At 40.2% G+C, this 25,125-nt stretch overlaps 2 protein-coding genes across 4 annotated transcripts; both read right to left on the minus strand.

The window, feature by feature from the left end:
* Positions 1 to 519: 519 nt before the first annotated feature.
* On the minus strand, positions 520 to 20,253 carry LOC138623876 (calcium/calmodulin-dependent protein kinase kinase 2). Of its 2 annotated transcripts, XM_069703665.1 has the most exons (18): positions 20,156 to 20,253; positions 14,191 to 14,486; positions 13,370 to 13,711; positions 12,129 to 12,176; positions 11,031 to 11,084; positions 9,863 to 9,914; positions 9,553 to 9,686; positions 8,967 to 9,003; positions 8,727 to 8,748; positions 8,530 to 8,618; positions 7,278 to 7,477; positions 6,993 to 7,046; positions 6,794 to 6,867; positions 6,583 to 6,670; positions 5,953 to 6,084; positions 4,580 to 4,683; positions 4,328 to 4,381; positions 520 to 3,203 (listed from the first exon to the last, which is right to left on the minus strand). In XM_069703665.1, the coding sequence occupies exons 2-18, from the start codon at positions 14,419 to 14,421 to the stop codon at positions 3,131 to 3,133; spliced, it is 1,788 nt and encodes a 595-aa protein (XP_069559766.1). In that variant the 5' UTR covers positions 14,422 to 14,486; positions 20,156 to 20,253; the 3' UTR covers positions 520 to 3,130. The 2 variants fall into 2 exon arrangements, with proteins under 2 accessions (XP_069559766.1, XP_069559773.1); XM_069703672.1 differs by lacking the exon at positions 4,328 to 4,381.
* Positions 20,254 to 21,673: 1,420 nt separating this feature from the next.
* Positions 21,674 to 23,892, minus strand: snrpd3l (small nuclear ribonucleoprotein D3 polypeptide, like). Of its 2 annotated transcripts, none has more exons than XM_069703694.1 (4): positions 23,778 to 23,892; positions 23,300 to 23,436; positions 22,192 to 22,384; positions 21,674 to 21,900 (listed from the first exon to the last, which is right to left on the minus strand). In XM_069703694.1, the coding sequence occupies exons 2-4, from the start codon at positions 23,423 to 23,425 to the stop codon at positions 21,836 to 21,838; spliced, it is 384 nt and encodes a 127-aa protein (XP_069559795.1). In that variant the 5' UTR covers positions 23,426 to 23,436; positions 23,778 to 23,892; the 3' UTR covers positions 21,674 to 21,835. The 2 variants fall into 2 exon arrangements, with proteins under 2 accessions (XP_069559795.1, XP_069559786.1); XM_069703685.1 differs by having other exon boundaries at positions 23,300 to 23,440.
* Between the last annotated feature and the right edge of the window lie 1,233 nt (positions 23,893 to 25,125).

Here is a 25,125-nt window from a genome sequence, read left to right on the forward strand (position 1 = left end):
CTGATAGAAGTTTCTAAACCAGATCTATTTATTATTAGTATATGAATAGTGGATTCATCCATTATTTCTAAACTACTAACATTAAACAGACCATTTTTTTAAGGACATAAAATCAATGAGTAACTTTTTCTCTTGAAAAAACAAAAATCTGAATAGAAATTGTTAACAATGTGTACATTTGTTGTAATGTGAATATGTTGCGTTACCATGAAAGAAAATTTGTAAATGCCTTTGACGATTTCAACCCCCCAAAATGAGCACTTCAGAGGAAGTAACATTTTATTATCATTCAGCATTTTGAATGGGGGGAGGAGTACTGTATTTTAAATGTTTTTGTATTAACGGTACTACAGATTAAGATCAAGGTATTCCTCTTATTCCTTAATTGTCATGTATGTATGACAAGAACATGTGTCATACTGTATTCACCTTTCAGCACCACAAAAGTAATGGTTCACAGCACACACTAGTGGTCTGGATCTGAACACTACTAACAATGACATAACCAAAACCATTACAGAAAGGCAATAATATTTTATTCAAATGATGAGCAAGGTACAGTATGTATGTATACAATAACTAATTTTAAGATCCCATTTTGTTGTCAAGGACCTGTCATGCTATAACAATACGGTGGTATGCGTTCAGTATGTTGGCATGCAATTAGGGGGAAAAGAGCCCCCATAGCTCTTCTTAAAAATAATTACACTACAGAATGCAAAACCGTGTGAACAATAAAGGTTAATCACTTGGCCGCCTGGCCATTCTGACGACAATGGGCAGGTGTATTAAACAAGCTACAAGTTTAAATATTGTATGTATAAAATGTCTATCTTACAATTTTTTTGGGGCTCGCACTGTCACCCTGCATTCACACTCAAATGGTCCCTCAGTTCCTTTACCTTCAGGGTAAAATATTCACACTAAAGGGAATGTGCTTGCCTTGTTTTGCTCAGGGAAATAATTGATCTCGGACAAAAACAGTCGAGTGCAACCTCCAGTATGCAGGAACCTGTCATCACTGTGTGGGAACATTTTAAAGAACAAAACAAACTGAGGCCTTTTTAATGAACTCTCTCACTAAATCATGGACATTAATCAATCATTGTCTATCATCAGCGGAATTACATTTCAAAAGTAATTACAATTGTAATGATTAATTATTAAAAAATAAATTAGCATCGATCGACGACATCCAGCCCTCTGCATCCAGCCACTGAGTGTGCACACTGTACAGAACAATTTGACAGGGCGTACCATTGCACCATAAAAACACATCATGTGCATAGTACTAGTCTTAAAAACAGACATATAGTAGGTACAGCTCAGAGTGACATGCAAATAGTAAGTACAAAAAAGATTACAGTCCCTTTCTCATACATTCAACACTTAAGTGCTGAAATAATTATAGTGTGGAAGCATTATATGTTTGAATTTTAATATTATTGTGTCAATATTCTAAGTTAACTAGAGACACATTAAGTGACTTTATGTATACGGATGAAGAAAGTGAGGAAAACAAATAAAGGGTAAACAAAAGTAACAGCTGCTGCTTTGGGATCTGAAATGAAGCACGTCAACAAATAAAAACTAAAAGAACTTCAGAAATATTTGCAGTGGCCAACGCCTCCAAATAAAGCTGACAACAGTCTTTTACTGCAATACCTCTTCAGATTTGTCATGCATAGATTTGTACAATACGTCTGCATCTGAACTATGCTGCCATCTCGAACTGACTTCAGTAGCCAGTTCTAATTAAAAGTTTGTTTTTTAAATTAGTATGCAAATTTTTTTCCATAAATGACGTTTTTTTTTTTGGTGTCCTTAAATGTGCGGTTTTGAAACTAATATGAGCATTTCTTACAGTACAAAACAAATAAAACAAGTAAACACGTTCACAATTTTCACTTGAGGTTCAATTGTCATCATTTTCTGTTGTTAGTGGACAGGCAGACGTCCTCTTCGAGAAGTGAAACAAACACGACAGCCAAAACATGTGAAACTGTGTTCCTCAGCACCACAACACCTTGTTTGTCTAAGCAGACCGATTTACAGCTTCAACCATAACAGATTATTATTTTAACATACAGAATATTTTTACACCAACACATTCTGTTTTCCTTGTATGCATTTGGTAAATCAGTAACTTCACCACTCATTTTGTTGCAGCTCCATGAATTTAATTTTTGTTTAGCAAACACCTAAAAATCATATAACTGTTCACGAGAAGCATCAGCTTTGCAAAATATTTTTCTCTGCACCATCCTTTATGCAATAATGACGAATATGATTGTTCACAAAGCACTGTAGCAACTGTTTTAAAGCTTTCTATCAATTATAGTAAAGGGGTGACATCAAAAAAACGTGTCAAACAGGAGTGTCTACAAGTGTGTGAATGTTCATACGTAGCTTATACGGTGTGTGCGTTGGGAAAGTAAACACATGCATTCAATGAAGTAAACATTTTTTTCACTCCCTTTTTTTTTTTTTTTTTCCATTTCAGGTAAACTGTGCAGATGCTTGCTCTAAAATATGTTACAAACCTGGACACCGCTACTCTGAAGCAGAGTGAACCAGACAATCGTTGTCAAGAAACCCGCTCTACTAAATGAGAGAGCCGATGGTTAACGGTGAAGACGACCATCACCATCTCCGGTTCCATTGCCCTGTGCACCTGAAAGTGTTGTCAAGTAAAGACAGGGAGAAACACAAGCGGCTAAACTATGATAAAACCCGAAACTTGTTACAGTCGAAGCCTGAGACGAAGCATGCTCGGACTATAAATGCATGCAGGATAGAAGGAAGAGGAGGAGAGTGGGCGGGGCAAAGGGGGTGAAGGGTCAAGGTTCGGGAGGATCCTCTTCTGGAAGGGTCTCATGTGACGGTCACAAGTCTCACGACCCCGAGCGAAGCAGTGTCAGAGGAGAGAACGGAATAAAAGCCCAGAAAATGGCAGTCAAAGGGCTTTAGATCATTAATTTCTCCCTTTTATTCAGGGTCCGCCACACTTGTCCGCCTCCCAGGAAACGTACGTAGGTGTAGGCTGCCAGAATAAAACTGTGAATAAAGGGGTGTCGTGCTGTGTGATTGCAGGCAGGCAGATGCCAGCGTGCACATTAAACCCTCTGCATCAGGAAAGAGTCTCATCCTCTCCCACGTAGGGCAGCTCCATACTTCTCATCCCATCACCACTCTCCTGTTTCCTACGCAACACACCAGACATCAGTTATAGCAACGCTGCGGGCCTCCTGTCAATCACCCATCACCCGACAGAGAAATACACAAGCTGCTGTTTAGGAAATAACCATTTAACCGTTACATAAAGCAAGGCAGAGCGCATTTCTGTAGCACCATACAGTATACAAGGGGAGGAGGAAAGAAAAAAAAAAAAAAAGCTAAAACTAAGAAAAGGGAAAAAAAAAATTGGGAAAAGGGAAAAACATTATAATAAAGAGGTTAATCATTTTGTTGAGACACACAATGACATTAATTTACAGGCATGCTCTTTGATTAAGAGTGAACAGTGCTTCATGCAAGGGATGAGCAACAACTTAGCAAGATCAATGGATGCTCTTGGCTCTTGGAGTGTGGACAAAAATGTTTCTTTTGTTTAGACTGTGTCACAGAGGCAATTTTTTTGTACTTTTATTTTGAAGGTAAAAGTTTTGTGCTGTACTTTGCTGCGTTACACATTAACTCTATGATACTATAATGCCAATCATCACAGCACCACAAACTGCAGTCTGAAGTATTACTGCAAAGCTGTCGATAACTCTTTGACACGTCCACTTGAAACTCGGTTACATGAGATTGTACAGGCGTCTCCGATATGTGTACGCTCTCTGTAAAAGTACATTATCCCACATATAAGGTGGTCACAATATATTTCTGTAAGTATTACGTTGTCGTTTGTATGGCCTTGTTCATACAATGTAGCTTAAGTGAGTCAAATTTAGCTTTGACCATTCAAATAACTTCACTTTCCATATTTAAAAAAAAATAAATATATATATATATAATCAAAATATTTTCCTTGCAATACACAGCACATGTTGCACCAAAAGCACCCTCATCCAGGAAATTCACAGTAAATAGCAGCGCAGGTACTACAGACTCTGGAGCATAACGCAGCATTCCCAGAGATGGCTTGTCCAAACACCTCTAAACTAGCTCAGGCTAGTTTACCAACTTGATGCACAAGAGTATTTGACCATCACAGCCATACTGGGGAAATGCAGCTGCTTATATCATGCCGGGGGTCTTAAAGTATTCTCTCTACAGCTTAAACAGCACTGCAGCAGGCAGGAGTTGTCCCGTCATGATTTACCTTTTTTGGTCACAGTGAATGTAGCAGTATCTCACATTGCCTGCTCTGACTTTCCTACGGGGCGGGAGAGGAAGGGGGGGAGAGAGATAGTAACAGCATTGGCTGGCTATGCTGATGCGATTGTGATCGGACTGGAAGAGGACCAAGCGGTTCTCAGTGAGGATATGGAAGCGACAGAACACCGTTACGAGCACTTTGACTCGTAGTATTTCTGAGTGTGGAGACTGTAGTGTGTCTGTGAGAAATCCTTACGTGAGCGTCTGTCCCGGAGCACACAAACCGCTGCGGTCCTCTTTCCGGCCCCAATCGAAGGGGTTACCAAAGGAGCGCTTCCTCAACATGGTTCTCACCATGATCTAGAAAAAAAAATACATAAATAAATAAATATTTATATGTATATATACATATTATATGTTTTGTTTAAGTTAGAAAGGTATGGGCAGAAATGTGTGTTGCTACAAACTGAAATTGAATCATTTATATCTGAAATTTGAATTGCTTAACTTGAGTAATTACATTGAAAAAAAAAATCTGAACCACATAATTTGAATTTGTACTATTTAACTTGAATGACTGTAAACTAAATATAATATAAAATAGCTAAATATGAGGAGCATGATTTGAAATTAAATGTATAACTTTAGACACGAATTTGAATGAACTTTGCCTGAATGTAATTTTGTTTCTGAAATTTGATCTGACCTCTTGAATAGAACTCTTTACGTACTTCCGCGTTCAGTTCTCACAATTAAAATTCAGTTCTTGAGTTCAAATGGGTCAAATTAATTCAATTTCATGAAACTGCATTTAGATTCACGTTTATTGAAATTCAATTTCAAATTATACTTTTTAGATCAAATTCAAATTCAGTTTCTATTGACGCTGAAACACTTTTAACATTTTACACGCTTAATCGTGACGGTACATTACCATTTTTTTTTTTACTAGATGCTTCATCTTACAAAACAAGCAGCCCTCATCATACCCCTTCATACCCAATGGTGCAATATTTTGTGCATGTAAAACATCTACACAGATTATTGCGCTGTGGTAACAAACGGTAACATGATGGCATAACGGCTGAACTTCAAAATCTGGTAGATTTAACATTTTATACTTCGTTGAGACGGTGGGAAGGTGTGTACATAGATGACGCTGTGTCCGTCCTTTTGACTTGAATTCTTAAGGGTTAGTTAGACAAGTTTACACTAGAAACAAATTCATCCCAAACTGTCATATTCTTACAACATTTTGTATGAATTAATGTACGTAATGAAGTTGAAAAGCCAAAATGGGTCATGCATCTGCTTGAGCACGAAAGTAAGGAGAGGGGAATCTACTGAGTGTAACGACCACACTGTGAGGTCGTGCATTGTGGTTGAAACACAGAAAATAGTAGAATTGAAAATATTATTTATTGAATGACAATTAGTGTATAATTACAGTTTGCTCATTCTCAGTGGCAGTTTTCAATCCCCCAACAGTGCAACTGAAACTGTGACAAATAAACTGTAACCACGGTGCCGTTTCCCTTAATGACACCAAAAGAATAGCAGATTAGCCGTGGGTGCCACTAAGATGTTCGCTAATGTTTCTGTTCGACAGAAATGAGTTTAGATACTGACCACTGTCGCCAGGCTCGGGATGTGTTTGACAGAGTTTTCCACCTCCTCCTCCGTCACCTCAATCAGCATAGAGCAGTTGTCATCCTCGGGAGGCAGAGGCTCGGCACCATGCCTCGTCACCCATGGGTGCACCTAGACAAGGAAAAACGAGGGAAAAGAAAAGGATTTCATTCTTATTCTGCGTCACGTATAGAGACTCAAGACATATTGTTTTTGGACTCACACCAATGGAAAAAAAAAAACCAGGACTGGTGCAAGTGCAAAGAGTAGAGTAAGCTATTCATGCTGCCCACTAGCTTATCATTCAACAATTATGAAATAAAAACAGTATTTACAGTTATTTAACTCTCATAGTTCTATGTAAGTCCATTTAACAAGGAAAATGGCCTGTTTATTGACTCTCAAAATGGTATTGAGAACAAAAAGAAACAAGATAAAAGAGATCAAATATGGCAGGGAGAGTTGTCCAAAAACAGACCGGTTATTAGTCTGAAACTGACAAAACAGCACAATTTCAACAAAGAACACTTTCTTTTCTTTTTTTAACAACAAATAAAAGCTCTACGTATAGTAGTGTACTGTCCCTCATGTAATATAAAGCCTGATTATGTGCAACCACAGAGTGTTTACCTTTATCTGTGGCACTGATATCCTACTCTCTGGATTCTTATCCAGCATTTTCAACAGCAAATCTTTGAAATCGTCTGATATGTCCGTACTGTTGTACAAAAACAAACAAAAAAAAACATCAGTAAATAGATAAATACATGACTGAATAAACAAATTACCATAATGTAACTTGACAGCCTTTGTAAAAAATGCCTGAAGAAGCAGAACTTACTGTTCAGGTAACACCACCGGCTGGGTCTTGATTTTTTGATGCAGACTCAGAATGCGCTCATCCATAAATGGACACTGAATACAAGACATGTTTCTTTTTTTTCTTTTTTTTTATAGATGACTAGCAGATTGTCTTTTAGGATGAACTTTCAAACAATAAGCAGTATTTACTCTGTCTATTTTTTTAATTGCACACTCACCACTCCAAAGACAAAGCAATAAAGCGTCACTCCCATGGCCCAAACATCCAAAGCCTTTGTTAAAAAAAAACAAACAGAATAAATTCTTAAATGTTAGTGTATGATTGGTTGACATCCACAACTCTGCACAAGAAATATGTACTTGGGCCCAAGAAAAATATGAACAGTAGGGGAGTACTAAAACTAAGTATATTAGAAAAGAAGAAGAAGAAAAAAAAAGGGAACTTTTCATGCATTTCTGAGAATCACCCCCAGAGAGCACTAGTGAACTAACTGCTGCTTCACCTTTCCAGAGAAGTTCTTTCTGGTCTCAGAGAGCGCTTCAGGGGCAAGAAAAGCCGGCGTTCCCACTGTGCTGGTCAGGAGAGCGTCAGTGCCCTCAAACTGGTTACTAACTCCAAAGTCCGCTATCTTAATGTGTCCATCTTCTCCCACCAACAGGTTGGAGGGTTTGATGTCTCTGTGAATGATCCTCTGGTAATGTACTGTTAAAATAAAAAAAAATGATAAAAACAAATTTACAACGAGGTCCTATTTGTCCTGTGATGTAAACGTGAATTTTTGAGTGCTATACGAGTCCTATTTGTAGAATTCTTCTTATGGCAAGAGATGATGAATAATCTTAAAATAGCATTTTTACCCTCTGACTTTTTGAATTTCTACTTTTGAACAACATTGGCTTGGACTCATTAGTAAAAATCTGGCAGTGCACTCAGACAGGTAGCTAAATAAACACTTCATCAATTACTCCCAGCTACAGAAAGGATGACAGTTAATGTGCTGTCTTTATGTGTTTGAACTGATTTTTTTTTTTTTTTTAAACTGAACAACCTGCTCTGTGACTTCAAACAGGCCCTTTTCTCTTTGGGGACGATCACCGAGAGTGAGTCCTGACCTAGAGTGAGTCTGGTGCAGAGACACCAACCAGTTTAATTAATATATAAACCTCTTCTCCTGTGCTGAAACGCATTAAGAGCCGCTGAGATGATGTGAAATGAGCCTTGTGGGTGGCTAGATTCAAAAAACAGCACCGGTAAATGTTTTGTGCAAATGGCAGGGAGGGATTTTAAGACGAGGGCAGATCTTGCGAATGCAGTAAGAGCTTCGTCTAGTTTCTGTGATCATACAGTTCTAATTTAGATATTCACAACTATTTAAAATAGAAACGAAAACTCAATCATGACAGACATATAGGTGCAGCTAGAATTGTGTGATATGTCGTTTTGAAAAACAGCTTCTTTATTGTGAAGAGGTAACTGTCATGTCTGTCTGGTATTTTTAACACTTTACATAATACGTTTCAGGAATCTAGCTTGATCAACATAAAGTAAAACCTATTTAGGTTGCAACTCAGAACAAATCTAAATCTGAACAGAATAAACTGCGGTTGAATCGATACTGAATCATCTGTAAATTACAGTGTATCTAGAGGCGTACCAAACCATCTGAGAGATAAGACACACAACCTGAGTCAGCCCACATAATATCATCACAGCAGGCTGAGTGTAAGAGTACCAGGGGGGTTTGGGAGACTCACAGTATTCGATCCCCCTGAGCAGATCCTGGAAGTAAAAGCGTGCCTGGTCCTCGCTGAAAGGTTTATCTGTTGGCACCTCCATCACGGCCCTGAACACACGTAAGCAGGTACGCGCGCACTCAATTAGCAATCATGTGAGAAATGAGAAAGAGCTCATTCTGGTGTGACAACAGAAACATAAAAGAGGCTTTGCTTACCCTTTCTTTACCAGCTCAAACACTGTGACAGAAATACAGATGAGGTTAGTCAGGAAAGCTTTTCAGCAACCAAGACACAAACAAACTAAAAAAAAAAGACTACATCATTTAAAATGGAGGTTTGAGATGAGGATGAGGTCTTTTTTTGGCTGGCTATGTGCTGGACTATGACTGTGTGCCATGTGTTTGATGTGTGTGTACGTGTTGTTCTGAAGGCCGACTGTCTGATCCACAACGTACCCATGTACAGATGGTCCTCGCTGGGGTCATCCAAAACCTGCCACCAAATCACAGAGGAATGGAAATGAGTGAGAACACACACGTGCACACACGCAGACACACAATCAATCATCTTTTATATGTGGTAAAAATAAATACACCTTAACTGGAATCTGCACATAGATACTTTTTCTGGTAATGTAAACATGAATGTATGAGTGCAAAGCCGTGTCAATTCGACACACATTTATGTTACAGTATTAAACGATTTAGTTGTATTTGAGTTTCTTGAAAAGGTTTCTATTTATTTCTGCTCTCAAACTCTACTTTGCTTCCTTTTTGTGTTTAGAATACAATTCAAATCATTTGAATTTGAGATATATAGTTTTACATATTGTTAATCCATCCGCCCTTCCACCACATTCTGCTGAGGGAAGATGAAACACAATCAAAAGATTGAACCCAAACAGTTGTAATGCTTGTATGCGTTCTCCCTGAAATTGTAGCCACTGCAGATTAAACAACTTGATATCTGAAGATACGTTTACAGACATCTCCCTTTAAAATTAAATAAAAATAGTCAACTGCGTGTTTTAACGTTACTTACCTCCACTAGTTTGACTACATTAGGATGGTCGAGCTTTTTAAGGATGGCAATCTCTTGATAGACCCGCTCCAGTGGTCCTTTGGGCTGAGCGGGACCCTCAAAGGCTTCTCTGGCTCCGCGAGGAGGAGGTCTCCCTGATGGAGGAGAAAGCGACAATGTGGACGGGAATGGGTGACAGGCGAGGGAAAGACGGGATGGGAGCAAAGACGGGATGCACGTCAGTATTGGTATGCCGTGTTCATGTACCACCGGAGCATTACAGACTTCGCTCTCTGCTGTGTCAACCATCTGCCTCTGACTCCAGACTTACGTGGGAAGCCTGCCTGCCTCATCAGCCTCCTCTTGGAGAGCACCTTCATCGCCTGCAGGAGAGAGAGCGAAACGGGGATTTGGATTGGAGGAGGATAAGAGAAAAAGAGAGAGGGGGTGGGAGAGTCCAGTGGGCAAGAGATCCAACAGAAAGACGAACAGAGACAGACAAAAAAAAAGAAGAGGAAGATACAGCACTCTGCTATGATGCTTATTTGACAGTGCACCCACTCAACACACCTACAGATGACTATCCCAGCAACTGTAAATCTCTCCCTCACGTCATCCTTTGTGTGTTTGTGAATATGAACACTAACCAGGGTCATTAACACAAGAGACAATAAAAGCTAGAATTACAAAAGAAGACACCGGCTGTTCCGGCTGCCAGTCGTGGTGTGAAATGATTGAAATGCAAGCAGACAAGTTGTGACTGACAAATATTCAACACATCCACAACAAACAGTATTTCTTCCACACTGCTTGGTCTGGGACGTTTGTTATTTTAGTCGTTTTTGTCCTTTAAAATCTATTCACCTCGAAAAATAGAAAGACTGTGAGGAAGAATGCTTTCAAACATCAAATCCAACTTCCTATTTTTATCTGTCGGATGGCAAACATAAACAAAATTATTGAGTGAATGAAGTTTAACGGTAACCTTCAAGTGCTATGACAGCTCATATTCATGCGCTGCAAATGTCTAGCTCGCAATTCGTAATCGATTTCCCTGATCATGTCTTTAACAATAACCAGAGCTGACGAGCAGTGAGTCAGTGATGAACAGAGAGCACTTTGGGTGACAGCTACATTGTTCGGGGGAAACACACTTCTCCTCTAGTAGCCTCAATGCCTTCAGATATTATGACAATGATATAATCACTAAATGCGACATGTGGGCTTTGTCACTTGGGAGGAATATTAATAATCCTCATGTCATTGTCAGTTACTATCAGGCAGCTTAATGAGAATTGCAGCAATAATCAAGAACAACAAAGAGAAAAGCTTGAGCTGATGTGTTATTACATTACTCGGCGAGCTCATTTATCTGGAGACATTTTCACGAGTGGGTGGGTGTGGGGTGGACTGGATTGAGGAATGAAAGGGAAGTGACACAAACTGTTATCAACAGCTGGAAATCACATCTGTATTTAGTGTGTGCATGAAAAACTCACATAGTATGTGTTGTCGTCCTCATTGTAGGCCAGCTTGACAACACCGTAGGAGCCCTGGACCAGGAAGAAGTAAAAGAGGATAGAAGCCAAAAGTGAGATTGAGCAGCTGTCATTTCTTCATGAGACAAAAAAAAAAAAGAGAAAGAAAAATCACCCTGGGTGCAAAGCAAACATTCAAAATACATATAAGCAAATAAATAAATACACACAGGAACAAAAACACAAACACATACACACAAGGGATGTGAGTGGGCTGACAGTGTACACTGAAAGAGTACCAGCTGCATCAAAGTGAGAACTGAGAAATGATCATTTCTCCCTCACTCTTTCATTTTTGATTTCAGGCTAATTAAGGAAACTAGATCTGGTTTGTGCTATCAAGCTCCCCTGCCCACACACAGGAAATTCAGGTTAAAAAGTAGGCCCAATTAGTAGTCTATGTGCTCAAATTCATGCACAAAAAAAACAACAAAAAAAACAGAGAGAGAGATAGAGAGACAGGGAGAGAGGGCAGGATCACTTCCTGCTGGGGGAGCAGATTGCAGATTGGAGAGGCAGCACAGAGCTCATCCTGCAGTCAAGAGATGATCTGATAACAGGAGCCTCTCCAGCAATCCTAAAAGGCTTTAATTGTCTCCGCCGCACACACACACACACACACACGCACGCACGCACGCACGCACGCACACACACACACACACACACACACACACACACACACACACACACACACACGTTACCATAACTACCGACATGCAGACATGCACATTCTGCCTGAGAAAACCCACAATCTAAAACATGCATACATTTATTTACTCACTCACTCACTCACTCACTCCCTTGTATCCACTAAGCCTTGCACAACCCTTAGAGAGCGCTATTTATACCAGCCTCTCATCCATCTTCCAACTCTCCCATGGCCCGGCAGTTTACACAGAGTTTGGGAAATGAGGACAGCCGGGAGAGAGGATATCAGAGACTGTTACTGCCTGTCCTTGATGATGTGCGCTACTTGACAGACATGTAGTAGGCGGAAGGCAGAAGAAAAATGGAAGAGTCAGTGAAAGGGAGCAATCAGGGAGTTGTCTCTGATGGTACCTTTCCAATCTCATCTTTCAGCTTGTACTGGTTGAGTTGGACACAGTCCTTGAAGAGAGAGAGAGAGAAAGCAAAAAGAAGAGAGCAGAAAAATGGTTCATCACATCAGCTATTTTAGCAGCTACATAGCCTCCATGCATCATATTTTCTCTTCTTGTCACACAAGTCGGTATGACTCTGCAATCACTTGTGCCTTGATAAAACCAGGTGTGCAGTTTTATCAGAACAGCTCATCAAGTCATCAAAGGCAAGAATGGAGAAATCCAAAATAAAGACTTGCACTTTGTCTGCATTTTGGCAGTAATCCCACCTGCTCTTCTTCCAGTGGGCTTGAGATTCTAGAGGCAGGGTGCGCGGCCCAGCTACAACAGTTTTGGAGCACATTTTTAGAATCTTTAGAGGGAAGTAGGCAGGTGTATTTTAGGTGTCATTTTGCGGTGAAAGGCGGCGTGGATTTAGAACAGCATGTGAACGGGTCGCCCTGACTTTCCAGCACCTCATTAAAAATACACTTCTAAATGTATTTATAAACTTAATCTATTTTCTTATTGGTCTCTGGATCACCGATAGCATGACACTTATCTGTCATCTACGACATGTGCACGTATTATATAGGAGGACCTCTGCAGCCCGAAGAGAGATTCTACCTACATCTACATATAACAGGAATCACAGCTAATTTCTACATCTACTGAGACTGTAAAGCCTTACCTTCTCATCCGCAAAGCTCGGTCTTTACCAGTGTGCTGCTGCTTTTAAGACAAACGCACATGTATTCTGCTTACTTTCAGACAGCTGTGACATGATGATGCACTGACAGATGTTCAAGAGGAGCACCTCCGAAAGAGCTGGGCTCTACGTGAACATTAGGTCTGCTCATCCACGTGTAATGCTTTCTGCAATACACAATTCTTAAGGGAGTACACTCGGTCAATTGGTGCGGAGAAGCAAACTTATATAATTACAATTATTATCACACAGGCAGTAGCCTCATATTAGCTGATTTCCTGTGACTTCTTGATCATCTGATTAGTGACAGACACAAATCTAGAGTGACTACACAGAGCATAAATATCAATATATTACTACTATCAATATGGCAAACCGTAATCGGAGCGTTATTTTGTGTTCGTAGTGTTACTTTTGTGCAACAAGGGCTCAGACATTGCCAGCTACAAAATTACCTTCACAGATAGCTTAATTTTTTTTTAAACCATTTTAGCCCCAAGGCTCGACCATACCTGGAGATCTGTGATGGAAACACTGTGGGACTCCACAGTGGGCCGGCGGGGCAGGCGTGGAGAGGAGTGAGGTGATGTGATGGGGGAGTACGGTAGTGACGGGTAAATATAGCGCCCGTTGAGTCCCGGGGAGCTGCAGGGTGATGTTGCACTTTGCGAGCGCTCCTGCAGAGAGAGTTTCCTGTCAGACAGGTTTAATCTTCCTCTTTGCTCTTGGCTTCCGGGAAGCAGAGCCTCTGGCCGACCAACTGTGTGGGACAGCAGGTCGCAGGACGGAGTCCGGAAAGGTGCTGCCGTAGAGGAAGCTGGCTCGGGTGTCTCAGAGCTGTCCATTTCTTCTACCTGACATGCGATACATTTAAATTGTTGTCATTTTCCGTATTGCATAATCTTGTATGTCATGTTTTCGATGTATTATATGATGGTTAATATGCAGCATTTGGCTGTTTGCATCAACTTTATATGAGACAATATAGTTCGTGCTTATCTTTTAAGCTGACATTTCATACATTTAACAGTAAGATTTAATAACATTTTTCCTTCTTTTTCTGTATTTACAGGATAAATAAATAATATACCTGTCAGGCAAAAATAATTACTTGATAAGTTTACACTTTTGCTGAGACTTGATCAAATGTTGACTCTACTTATGCTCCTGAGCTTTAAATTTAAACTATTAATGGATTTACCAAAACACAAACTATCCCAGTGGATATCATGTCAAAGTGAGAAAACGTATTTGGTACATTTCATAGACTCAAATGTCCAATTAGGTTTCATCTCTTTTACAAATATTGTGACCTGGGTAGGTTTCATCTTACCTCCTCCTCCCCGGCCTCCCCAGGTGGCCTGCTGGGTTCATACTCCGTGACCACGATGAGGGACTCCATGGGGTCCGGCGAGGGTGTTTCAGAGTGGATGTTCAGAGGTGGAGCGGGACAGCTGCACAGCAGATCAGGCAGGGGTTGTGAGGATTGCACTGGGGGTGCATGGCTGCCGCAGGAGGCCGGGGGCTCAGCGGAGGGCCACGGGGTGACGTGACAAGGAAACATGGTGCCTCTTCACAAAACCTGACAACCACTGCTCCATCAGATGGGAACCTCAGGGGGAATGGTGTCTAAGATACAACAGCAAATAGCAGGATGAGAAATTGCACGTGGAGAACAACTTAACGTCCTTTCAACTAATTATTTTCGGACTTTTTAAGACTCTGTACCCCCTAAGGGATACCCTTAAAAAAAAAAAAAAAAAAAAAAAGCGTAACGCTTTTCTACCTTTCATAAAATTCCCCAATAATAATTAATATCAAAATCCCTTCTACCTTCTCCAGTATCCCTCTTTCCTGACAAGATGGAGAACATCAACTTGCAAATCTAAGAATCACTTAACCACAGTCTGCTTTCTCTTATTAAGGGGAGCATCACTTTATGCACTTTCCATTCTCTCTCTTTGGAAGATGTCTCTGAACATCTGTTCTTGAGCTGGCCCAACACTTGTACTCTGGACCCTCGGAGCGCTTTCAAGCCATCTCACCAACAATTATTACGCAAATTATTCACGCTCTACTGGCTTTGTGTACATTTGCCCATGATGTTTACAGGCTCAGGTTACTTGTTACCAAAAAAAAAGCTGACTCGACACTTGAGTTCTTGCACGTTGAGAACTACAGGTCGGTCGCACCGATATCTTTCTTATACAAATTTTAAGAACGGGCAGTTTTCACCCAAATCTCGGATTTCTTCACGAGACTTAAACCAACCTGGTTTCAAGAGATCCGCTATGGTTGAATTGCACCTCATTTGTACATGGCTTTGGACAAATGAACAAATGTAACACTAAATGCTTAGGAACTGCTAACATCTAGCATACAATTATCTTGGTTGAGCAGCAAAGTGATAAATCATCACGTGCTGATTATAGTGTCTGCAAACAACATCAACAAATATCAATAGAAAGCACTTAAACTATCAATAGCTTCAATACCTAAAATAACTGCAACGTCCAGTTAACACAGTCATTCTATGCCATGTTACTCCTAATAATGCATGCTCTTTTTACTGTCTCAATGTCCTGTGTATTTTTTTATTTTTATTTTTACTTATAAAACAATGAGTGACTGCATCTTTTTAGCCAGCAATAATATAGGGCTGTCTTAAATCCCACGACACAGTATGACAAGGATTATGTGTAACGTCTACGGTTTAATTACCTACAGAGCTGGCGCAGCGCGAACCACCTTGTGGGTGTAATGAAAAGGTGGGGGGGAAAACAATCAAAGATGCAATTCACTAGCTCTGAAACATAAGCAGATACATCATCTTTCCATATGAAACAACCGGGGAGCCGGGACTTTTCCCACGCATTCTGTTAAGTGCTAATTAATGCACGCAAACACTTCTAGTATCACAAATTTCAACTCTAAGTGGACAGATTTGGTGCGTCTATAAAAGCAACAGTTCAGTCTGCTTTTGATGTCAGTTGCACAACATGTTAATTATTATCTGCAAAGCATCTAACCACAACCTTTTTACCATAATTTCAAGAGGACCATTTCAACCTCTACGTCCACTAAGCTTATTATCTGCTCATTATCTCGGAGAGGAATGGAGGGAGAGAAGGAAAGCAGACAGGAGCAGAAGAAGACGGAGAGAACGCCCTGATGTCTGTCCCGGTTCTGACAGGATTGTGGAACAGTCCTTGCGTGTGAGCCCAGTAAACCTCAAAGATACAGAAAAACAACGGGAAGCCATGAAGTAAACAAGACAGTGGGAGTTCCAGCCAAGTTCAGGGTGAGGACCGTGTGTGGGAAGATATACACCCACAGGTGGCCTCTCTGCCTCCAATGCCAGCCTATACACAGTGATGTAAACTAGGTAGAAGGAAAGGATCACCACAGGGACTCATTTTGAGAATAACTGTTTCATAGGCAGGAGCAAACATCATCTTTGGGGTTTCTGACTGCCGGGTCTCTTTAGGCCTATACAACCTTGTAAAATTTGCCATTACAAAAAGTCCATGTCCGTTATTATTTTTGAGACATTATGTCACACAATATTAGTTTCAGCTCTTCCAACACGATCCCGTATTTACTGCGAAGGCTGTTGTTCGTCTCTGCCGGAGGACACTTATTCTCCTCCTCAAGGTCGGTCGAACATATCTGGCCTTTATGACCTCAAAGTGTGAATAACTATTCTGAAAAGCAGACACTCATGTGACATTTACTGCCAAAGCAAAATGACATTCAACTGAAAATAAAGCTCTTGAAATCAATTTGACTTTTAACACACACTACCACTGTCACTATATTAACACAATGTTCCCTGATAAGAGCATTCAGCTTCAGTAGAGTACAGAGACATGACCCTGACTGAAACTCAGAGCTACAGCAGGCTTTTTATATCCAGAGACGAGAGGCAACTTACCAAGCTTGACCTACTTTGATGTCAGATAAATGGTAAGACACACACATCAAGGCTTGTTTCCATTCACACAACAAGGTGTTATTGCAGGTGTCTATTAATGACATCAAATACTCCAGAAACACAATATTACTGCAAAATTAATTTTCAGTCTCTGCCCAGCAGGCTTTGGAAATTTGATTTGAGTATCAGTGAAACAGTGGTTCATTTTATTTCTTGTGCTTTCAATGTCAGCAATAATTGTCTGTCCAGCGGGATAAGCGGTAAGATGTTGACATCAACAGTCATTAATAGAGACCAGAGTTTCTGAAACTACAAACTACTGCTAACTAAGCACTGATCACAATCCTTTACCTCAAAGCTGAGAACGTTACTACGGCCTGACACAATTAACTCAAGTCAATCTGTTGACCAATCGGTTTTAGTTGCGTCGCTCAAATTAGGTGAGAATGGACACATGCTTTCAGCAACACATGACCAATCCTTGCAAGCCATTTAGTGCAAAGTATCACTTCTGCTCCCCTGGCACGACATCAGCCTGCGCCAGACCTCTTCATTTTGCCGCTGCTTTAGTTTTCTGGACAGCTTGTTTTCTTTGTTAAGTACTTTGATTAGAAACGTTTTCTCGACACTTTTGTTCATTTTTGAGGAAATAAACACATTATTTGAGTTCAATGCTCCGTGTGCTTCGTTATTTGCTGTGGTCATCGAGCCGGGACATAACAAATTGGGGGCAATTTACAGCAATTTAAGGTTTAAACTGCGGTAACTGTTAAACGTGCTGCATGGTGGGGTCATGTGTAAAGCATTTGAGTTTTTTCTAGAGTTGAGGTGGAGCACATTGTTCAAATTCGCGCCTCTCCCCGGTGTTTGACAGGGAGTGGTGTAAACGTGGAGGATTCCCCAGGAGAGTGAAATAGCGAAATCCAACCTTGCACTGAAACAGTGTCGATGTCAATCCCTCTGCAGCTCCCAGACAAAGATATCACACGACTGAACTGCTGGCTGAAGCCCTAAACTTCCCTGATCCCTGGCGATGACAGCAGCACGATGGAAGAACAAGGAGTTCGATTTGAGCCCTGTGAAACACCAACAGATGCTGCCCAGCTCCAGATGCTGTACTGCGTCTCTTATCATAACAAAAATCACATGACCTGACCTTCACTATCTGGGCAGGAGAGGGAGGGGAGGAAGAGAGGACTTATAAAGAGCTCGCGGGGGGGGGGGGGGGGGGTCCAGACCATGTACAGCATTAATAACAACACAGACGCGGTCTTACAGACATACCAGTACAACGCGGAGCCATCTGGAGTTGAGGAGTATCCTCAGGTTCATTAAAAGATCAACAGGGCAACACTGTCAGCGATCTGCGGGGCATGCAAGAGATAAGCTCCTGTAAATGGAGGGATGAATGTCCTCGATCAGCAACACTGCAGTGGTATAACACAATCGCAGCTGAATATTACTGACCAACTGAAAAAAATGAATAGGCAGCCCGGATATCGAACTCTGAAATACGCCACAATTAGGCTTTGTTGTGAAATACTCTTTGGGGTTCTTCATCTATTCTCAACTCTAAATCAACCCCATAAATAAAGATGATAAATGCTGAGGGTAATTTTCTCAATTAATCATCAGAAAGTCGTCACAAATGTGCATCGCATTATTCCTTAACCTTAATTCACGATGACAAAAATCAAATGTCTGCATTTTTTTTTTCAAAGTTGTTGACATGAATAATTATAATAATATGAGAATAAAAAAACCTTCATATTGAATCTTTTGGAGCAGTTATTAAATGATAATTCGTTATAAGGTTTTGTTAAATAAAACCACTGGGTTATCAAAGTAATTTTGTCAACCAATCAATTAACTGTGTTTAAACTAGATTTAAACTACAGTGACACAATAATGGTAATATATCTGAGTTACTAGTTAGATTCTGCGGATGGAAGGTAATATCGCCACATCCGCGGTATTGTCTTAAAATCAAATATCGGACAGGCCAATAAAATAACAGTTTATATATGCCTTATGCTGGCAAAATGCTTGACACCATGTCCCTGCAGCCTGATCTCTTTCTTCATGCGTGAAAGAGGGTACAACAATATGTCTGCTGCGTCAAGGTTTTCTTTTAAATTATCCCAAACTAGCAAAAGTTTCTATTTGCAATGATTGTCGTAGGGAGAGCGCATCCATCCTGGTCTGTTTAAGTAGGATGAATCTTACAGTTTTGTTTGAGAAATGCTGAAATAAAAGAAATATGGCAGGCTTTACATAACCCAAGTAAAAGTTCTTTATTTTGAACCAGCAAACGTGTGTATACATCGAAAAGCATTGTACTTTATGTCTATATCTGTCAGTGGGCCATCACAAAAGGAGTAGGCATGATATTATAATATATAATCTCGAACTTCAGGTGGAAAAAAATATGTGCACATATCGACAATCGGCCAAAAGAGGTGGAAAATATCAGCATATCAGATATAGGACATGAAATCCAGTATCAGACATCCCTGTAAATGATCACAGAGTACTGCCCATCCACAGAATAAGGAGCTAAATGTGTCAACAGAGACTATTTGGGAAAATGTGCTCTCAGATTTCCAACTCAAAATTTTACAGTCCATTAGATCACCAGCAAAAAAACAAACAAAAAAGATGAAAATGTGTATTTCCAATAATCTGTCATCATCTTATAATGTGGCTATTCATCCTCATGATACATTTGAGTTTTTCCATCTTCTGAATATAACAGTGAACAACAACAACAACAACAACACTGGCATAGTAGATACATAACATCAGAGGGATTTATGGACTCTTTCATAAAGAATATGCAACAACTTAAAAAGCGATAACGTTACATAATAACAACGGAGACAAAAGCTGTTCCCACATTTCGATCCGGACCAGCATCACTTGAGCAAAAGGTCTTAAAAACCGACGCATGAACACCACAAACCGGGGACACAATTTTCTCCGCAATTTCGACAAACACAAACGACATCTGCGAGTTCAACTTTAAAACGAGCCACTCGCCGCGGTATCAAAAGGTTTCGCCGTTTCCGTCGCAGTGACAGCTGACGTGACACTCACAACCGAGAGTCGGCTGGAAACGACACACACACAAAAGTCACACGGAAAACGTCGTCTTTTAGCTTGTCAAAAAAAAAAAAAAAAAAAATCCGAGCAGCCCAGCTAACGTTAGCAGCTGTCAAGATCCAGATGTTGTAGACGCGCAGGAGTCGAGGATGCTAATACCGCTCCGTCACGTTCACAGTGCAACCACTGGATTTAAAAAACAAACAAAAACAAATAAATAAATAAAATTCAAACGCGACAATGAAAACTGTGGAAACATTACCTTCACGTGGTCCTTCTCCCTCTTCAGCTGCGGTGTGAGTCCTCTCGACAGCTGCTAGCTGAAGAAAACGGAGCCTGTGTCGGACTGTTCATGTTGTGGCCGACCGACCAATCCAGAGGAAGCGCGCAGGTCACGTGCTTCACGTGGAGGAAGTGTCGGGAGCAACCTTCTAACGTGATGCTGCGTTCAGCGACAGCCTTAAAAAAAACGAAAACAAAAAACAAACAAAAAACCATCTATGTTACATGTGGGGAGGTGCAATTTGCCTTTTGTCCTCCTTTTTCTGTTTATCGCACGAGTTCGCTATAAAACCACTTCATGATTTTTGGGGTATTCCTCCTGCAAAAACACTTTACGGCCAAGTGCCCCCCCCTTGTGGTGAATGAGAGAGTTGCACCCTAGAATTAGCAAAACAGCTTTGTTATTTTCAGGCTCTTTTAGGTTAGGTTAGGTTAGGTAGTTACTTTATTAATCCCCGAGGGGACATTTTTTCGCTACAGCAGCATACAGGAAGCAATAAGATAATAATAGAATAATAGAAAAGCAATAAAATAGCAGTAAAAAATATAAAATGCACAGCATATACAGTACAGTATAAATCTATATATATATTATATACAAACAACCAAGAAACACAGTCAACAGTGTTATTGTTGTGTGATGGATTTTGCCAGAGGTGAGTTATTGTACAGTCTAATTGCGGTCGGCAGGAGTGATCTCCTGTATCTGTCCTTGTGACAGCGGAGCTGGAGGAATCTTTTAGAGAAAGGAGACATTGTGACCTGTCATAACAGGAAAAACACAGGTTTATTAATGATGGCTGCATCCAATTTAAGAGAGGCGTTTTTAGTTCACCGTCCTGGCTTTCTGGCACGCTGAACTGAACTAAGCCACCATTAATACACGTGTGCTTTCCCCGTGTCCAAATGTCTGCCATGAAAAAAGGTCTTTTGTTCTTTCATTGAGCTTTATGACAATTTTTTTTAATGAAATTACAGACATTTAAAATGAATGTCACCCCGAACCGGATACATAAATTAACAAGCATGTTACAGTGAGCAAGTTAGCGCCTTCTGAAGCAACCGCCAATGCTGTGAATTTCCATGTTCAGGATGCACTGAGCCTTTATTTGCTCTGCCTCTGGTGACTTAATAGTTCTCAGTGCATATCACACTGACTCATCTGTGATGGTTTGAAATTGCTGGCAAACCTGTGAAAAACCAAGGCACAAGTCATTTGTAGGAGAAATATTCAGGGTAAATTAACTGGTGCATTTTCTAAATCACAGGGATTTAGGGTACTTCATTCTTACCTCTTTCAACACTATTGTTAGCCCTGGTTTATTATGATGGATATACTGTAACGATGTCCTGATTGGGACAGGTAGGATAATGAGAACTGAGGCAATGAAATATACTGTAGTCATTTGGAAACCAAGCAAATCTGACCTTCAGTGAGTTTAGAAGAAAAAACAAAAAGAAGTGGTACCTAAGAATATAAAGCACAGGACTGGACACGTCAAATTGAAACATGTTTATTTTCATTAAAAAAAAAGAAATCGAAGCAATAAACTGCAGAGTACAAGATTGCAAACAATCCAAACTAACCAATCAAAAGACAAAATTTAATAAAGAAAAAAAACGACTATACAACGCAACAATCTTAGTACAGCTGGAGCAGTTATCGTCTCTTCTGGAAGATGTTGCCTCTTCCCATTCCCCCACGACCTCGTCCTCTTGCAGCCACTGAATAAAAGACAAAAAGACAGCACATTTTAGACAAACCAGACCGAGTCACTGGGACCACAAATGTACGAGACGTGCTTCACCATGGGACCTCCCTGTTTTTTTCCCCCGTACCTCTGACACAAGTGCGAAGCTGCGAGCATTGTGCTCAGATCTTGCTTTTAATGTGGATCCCCAGTAAGAAAGTGTTTAAACAAATACGGGATTGCAGCAGTGTACAACCGCCGAGGGTGTGATGAAGTTAAAAAGAACAACAAAAGTGAGACAGTGGTACAAAAGCTTCCCACTCACCTTGTGCTTTAAGGATAGCTGCTTTGCCTCTTCCGGCACCAGATCCCTGGTTCTTGTTTTTCATACTCTTCAACATGGGAGCATTCTTCAACATGTCAGGTAAGATCAGAAAGCGGATCTTGCTGCCGCGGATGTAGACTTGCTCCAACTGTGCCACCCGGCCATCACGATAAGTCACTGTGATATTGGACATCTGTAGGAATACAAAAATGTAAATGTTACATACACAACAAATTAGATCAAACAGCATCTCTTTAGTACTTAGGACAGAGGTGGTAGTACACGAGGAGTCAAGACTGAACTTCGGTGATGCGAGTCATACCTGTACACACACACACACACACACACACACACACACACACACACACACACACACACACAAACCAGTATACAAGTCTGCAGCTTTATTCCTAATTATCTGATCTGAGACTGATCAATAAGATGGATTGTAGGCTCATACAACTAATTATCTGGCAAAGTCAAAATCCAGGGTTCATGTCCTCGATGGCCAGCGATCGTGTGCGAAATAAAACTCGGCACCGGACACTACAGTTCAGAAATATTGGATTAACTACAAAAAATGATCACCTCTATTTGTATGGCCACAAAAATGGAACCTATTTATATAATCCAACCTCAAGATTATAACCTGGAATATATAGAATAGACCGAGGTCATTTTTACAATTGCAAACATTACAATATGAAAGCATTCATTCATCCGACAGACTTTGCATACAATACAATCGTAAAGAAAGTCAGTGAGAGTCTACCACGTAGATCTCAAAACCACTTTTCAAACACCGCGCCATCACTCTCAGGAAAGTTACACAAGAAGGTGATCTGCGATTCTCATCAAATGTTGAAGAGTCGTCTCTGTTTTGCCAAATAACACATTTACCCGAGAGATCCCAAAATACACTGAATGGGAGGTTGTTTTTTTTTAAATAGTCAAGCACATCTATCAAACTAAAATCTGTTCACTCAGTCACAACACTTTCAATTCAGTTCTCAAAATAAAAATGCTGAGAAAAAAAAAAAAAAAAAAGACAGAAAACAAACATCATCGTAAACCCCGTTTTGAACTCTGTATTTTCGGAGGAACCGACCTGACAGTTCATGTTGTCCTCCGCTTCGATCAGCTTGCCCCGGTACACTTCTCCAGTGTTGGTCTCACAGGTCACAATGTGCCCCTCTGCCTCATGCAGGACCTTGATTGGTACACCAATGGACATCTTCCAGCCGTCTACCTTGGAAAACACGTGTGATGGAAGAAATGTTACAGATAGCAGATTGTAAATAAAAATAATAAAAAATGTTTTGACCAATGAGAGACCTGCATCTGGTTAATTAAATATAACATTTAGGATTCTTGTGGAAACGTCAGTAACGTGATCTTGCGTGTTGTATTTTCTTCACACGGAAATGATGAACGCGTTCAAAAAAAAAAAAAAACACGGGAGCTGAACTGCGAGCTAACTCGGCTATATTAGCCACCATGTTGGTGAATGAACGAGTTTAAACAGGCAAACGTCAATATTAGTCATAAAAACAAGGAATAAAGCCGACGTGTCCGAGATACTTTACCGAGACTATGCCTTGAAAATGGTTTTCTTTGTTGGGATTTTCTTCTCGGGCGACTCTGCAACGTGCGCTTTGCGCTTTCGCGTACCTTTTTGAGTCTTCTTCCGCTTACCCACAATGCCACAGTGGTTTCAATGAAGTGCTTCCGGGGTGGCGTCCCGCAGTGCATTATGGGATTGACCATTTTGAGCTAACGCGTCTTCTAAATGGAAAAATACTCCACAAGTTAAAAGTCCTTCACTTAAAGCTTTAGTTAAAAGAAACGTGTGTTTCAAACGTTACCAAGTTTAAGTTAGATACATTTATAAAAAAAAAAAAAAAAAACATTATTATTTTTTTTATCATAGTAAATTGGAGAAGTGTACAGCCCATAAAGGAACTTTAATCATTCGGTTTATCAGGAAAACAACCAAATTTAGAGATTGGCTATATGGTTTTCGATTAAACAAATGGTGTGAATATTTTATTCTGAAAAGTAACTGGAAATTAAAACTGTCAGGTGAATGAAATGAAGTAAAAAGTACAATATTTGCCCCAAAGATGTCATGTTGTAGAAGTATAAAGTTGCTTAAAATGGAAATACAAAAAAACAAAAAACACAAGTACCTCAAACTTACTTGAGTACTGTACTTGAGTAAATGCGCTTAGTATTATTCTGCAAGAATAATTGATATGACTTGGTGGGGAACCTGGAAAATATTGTGTAAATAAAGACTTGTTGAGTATTGTTCATGACAAATGTTACCTACCAAAGTCTGCTCAGTGTCTTTACAGAGCACTGAAGCTCTGTTTATCTTAAACTAAATCAAATCTGTCATCTAAATAACAAACACTTGTGCATAAACAGCCATGTATACTGATCGCCTTCCACACATATGCTGACATATACTGTATGCCTTTATTAGAAGAAGTACATCAGGCATTCCCTTTAGTTTTCCCCTTCACTGAAACAATGCTCATCCACTAGATATTGGATGCCAGGTTATTTGTGTAAGCTGTGTGTCTCCAAAGCATCAGCCACAGAGAAGTGAATCTTAAAACAAACACTGCTGTTGCTCCTGTGAAACATTAGTTACTGAGCGTCTGTTACCTTTCTTTCCAAAGACATAAACATTTTGCACGCCAATGTCATGCTTCCCACTTGTAATTTATGGCTGTATGAGACACGACTGTTCTATTGGACATCATGTCACTTTGCCGTTTGTTTTTCTGGAAATCCAAAAGATTTGAATCACCCACGGCCACATCATTTTCATAACTCTCATCTACTGCTTATCAAACCAAAGCATTAAAATGAAAGGGTTTTATCGACTTTAATACCCCCGTACATAAACACAAAGGGTAATAAACA

This window comes from Brachyistius frenatus, unplaced genomic scaffold (assembly GCF_029030835.1).
Source record: "Brachyistius frenatus isolate BFR_SWC_R1_liver_20210118 unplaced genomic scaffold, ASM2903083v1 Contig_3, whole genome shotgun sequence".
NCBI lineage: Eukaryota > Metazoa > Chordata > Actinopteri > Embiotocidae > Brachyistius > Brachyistius frenatus.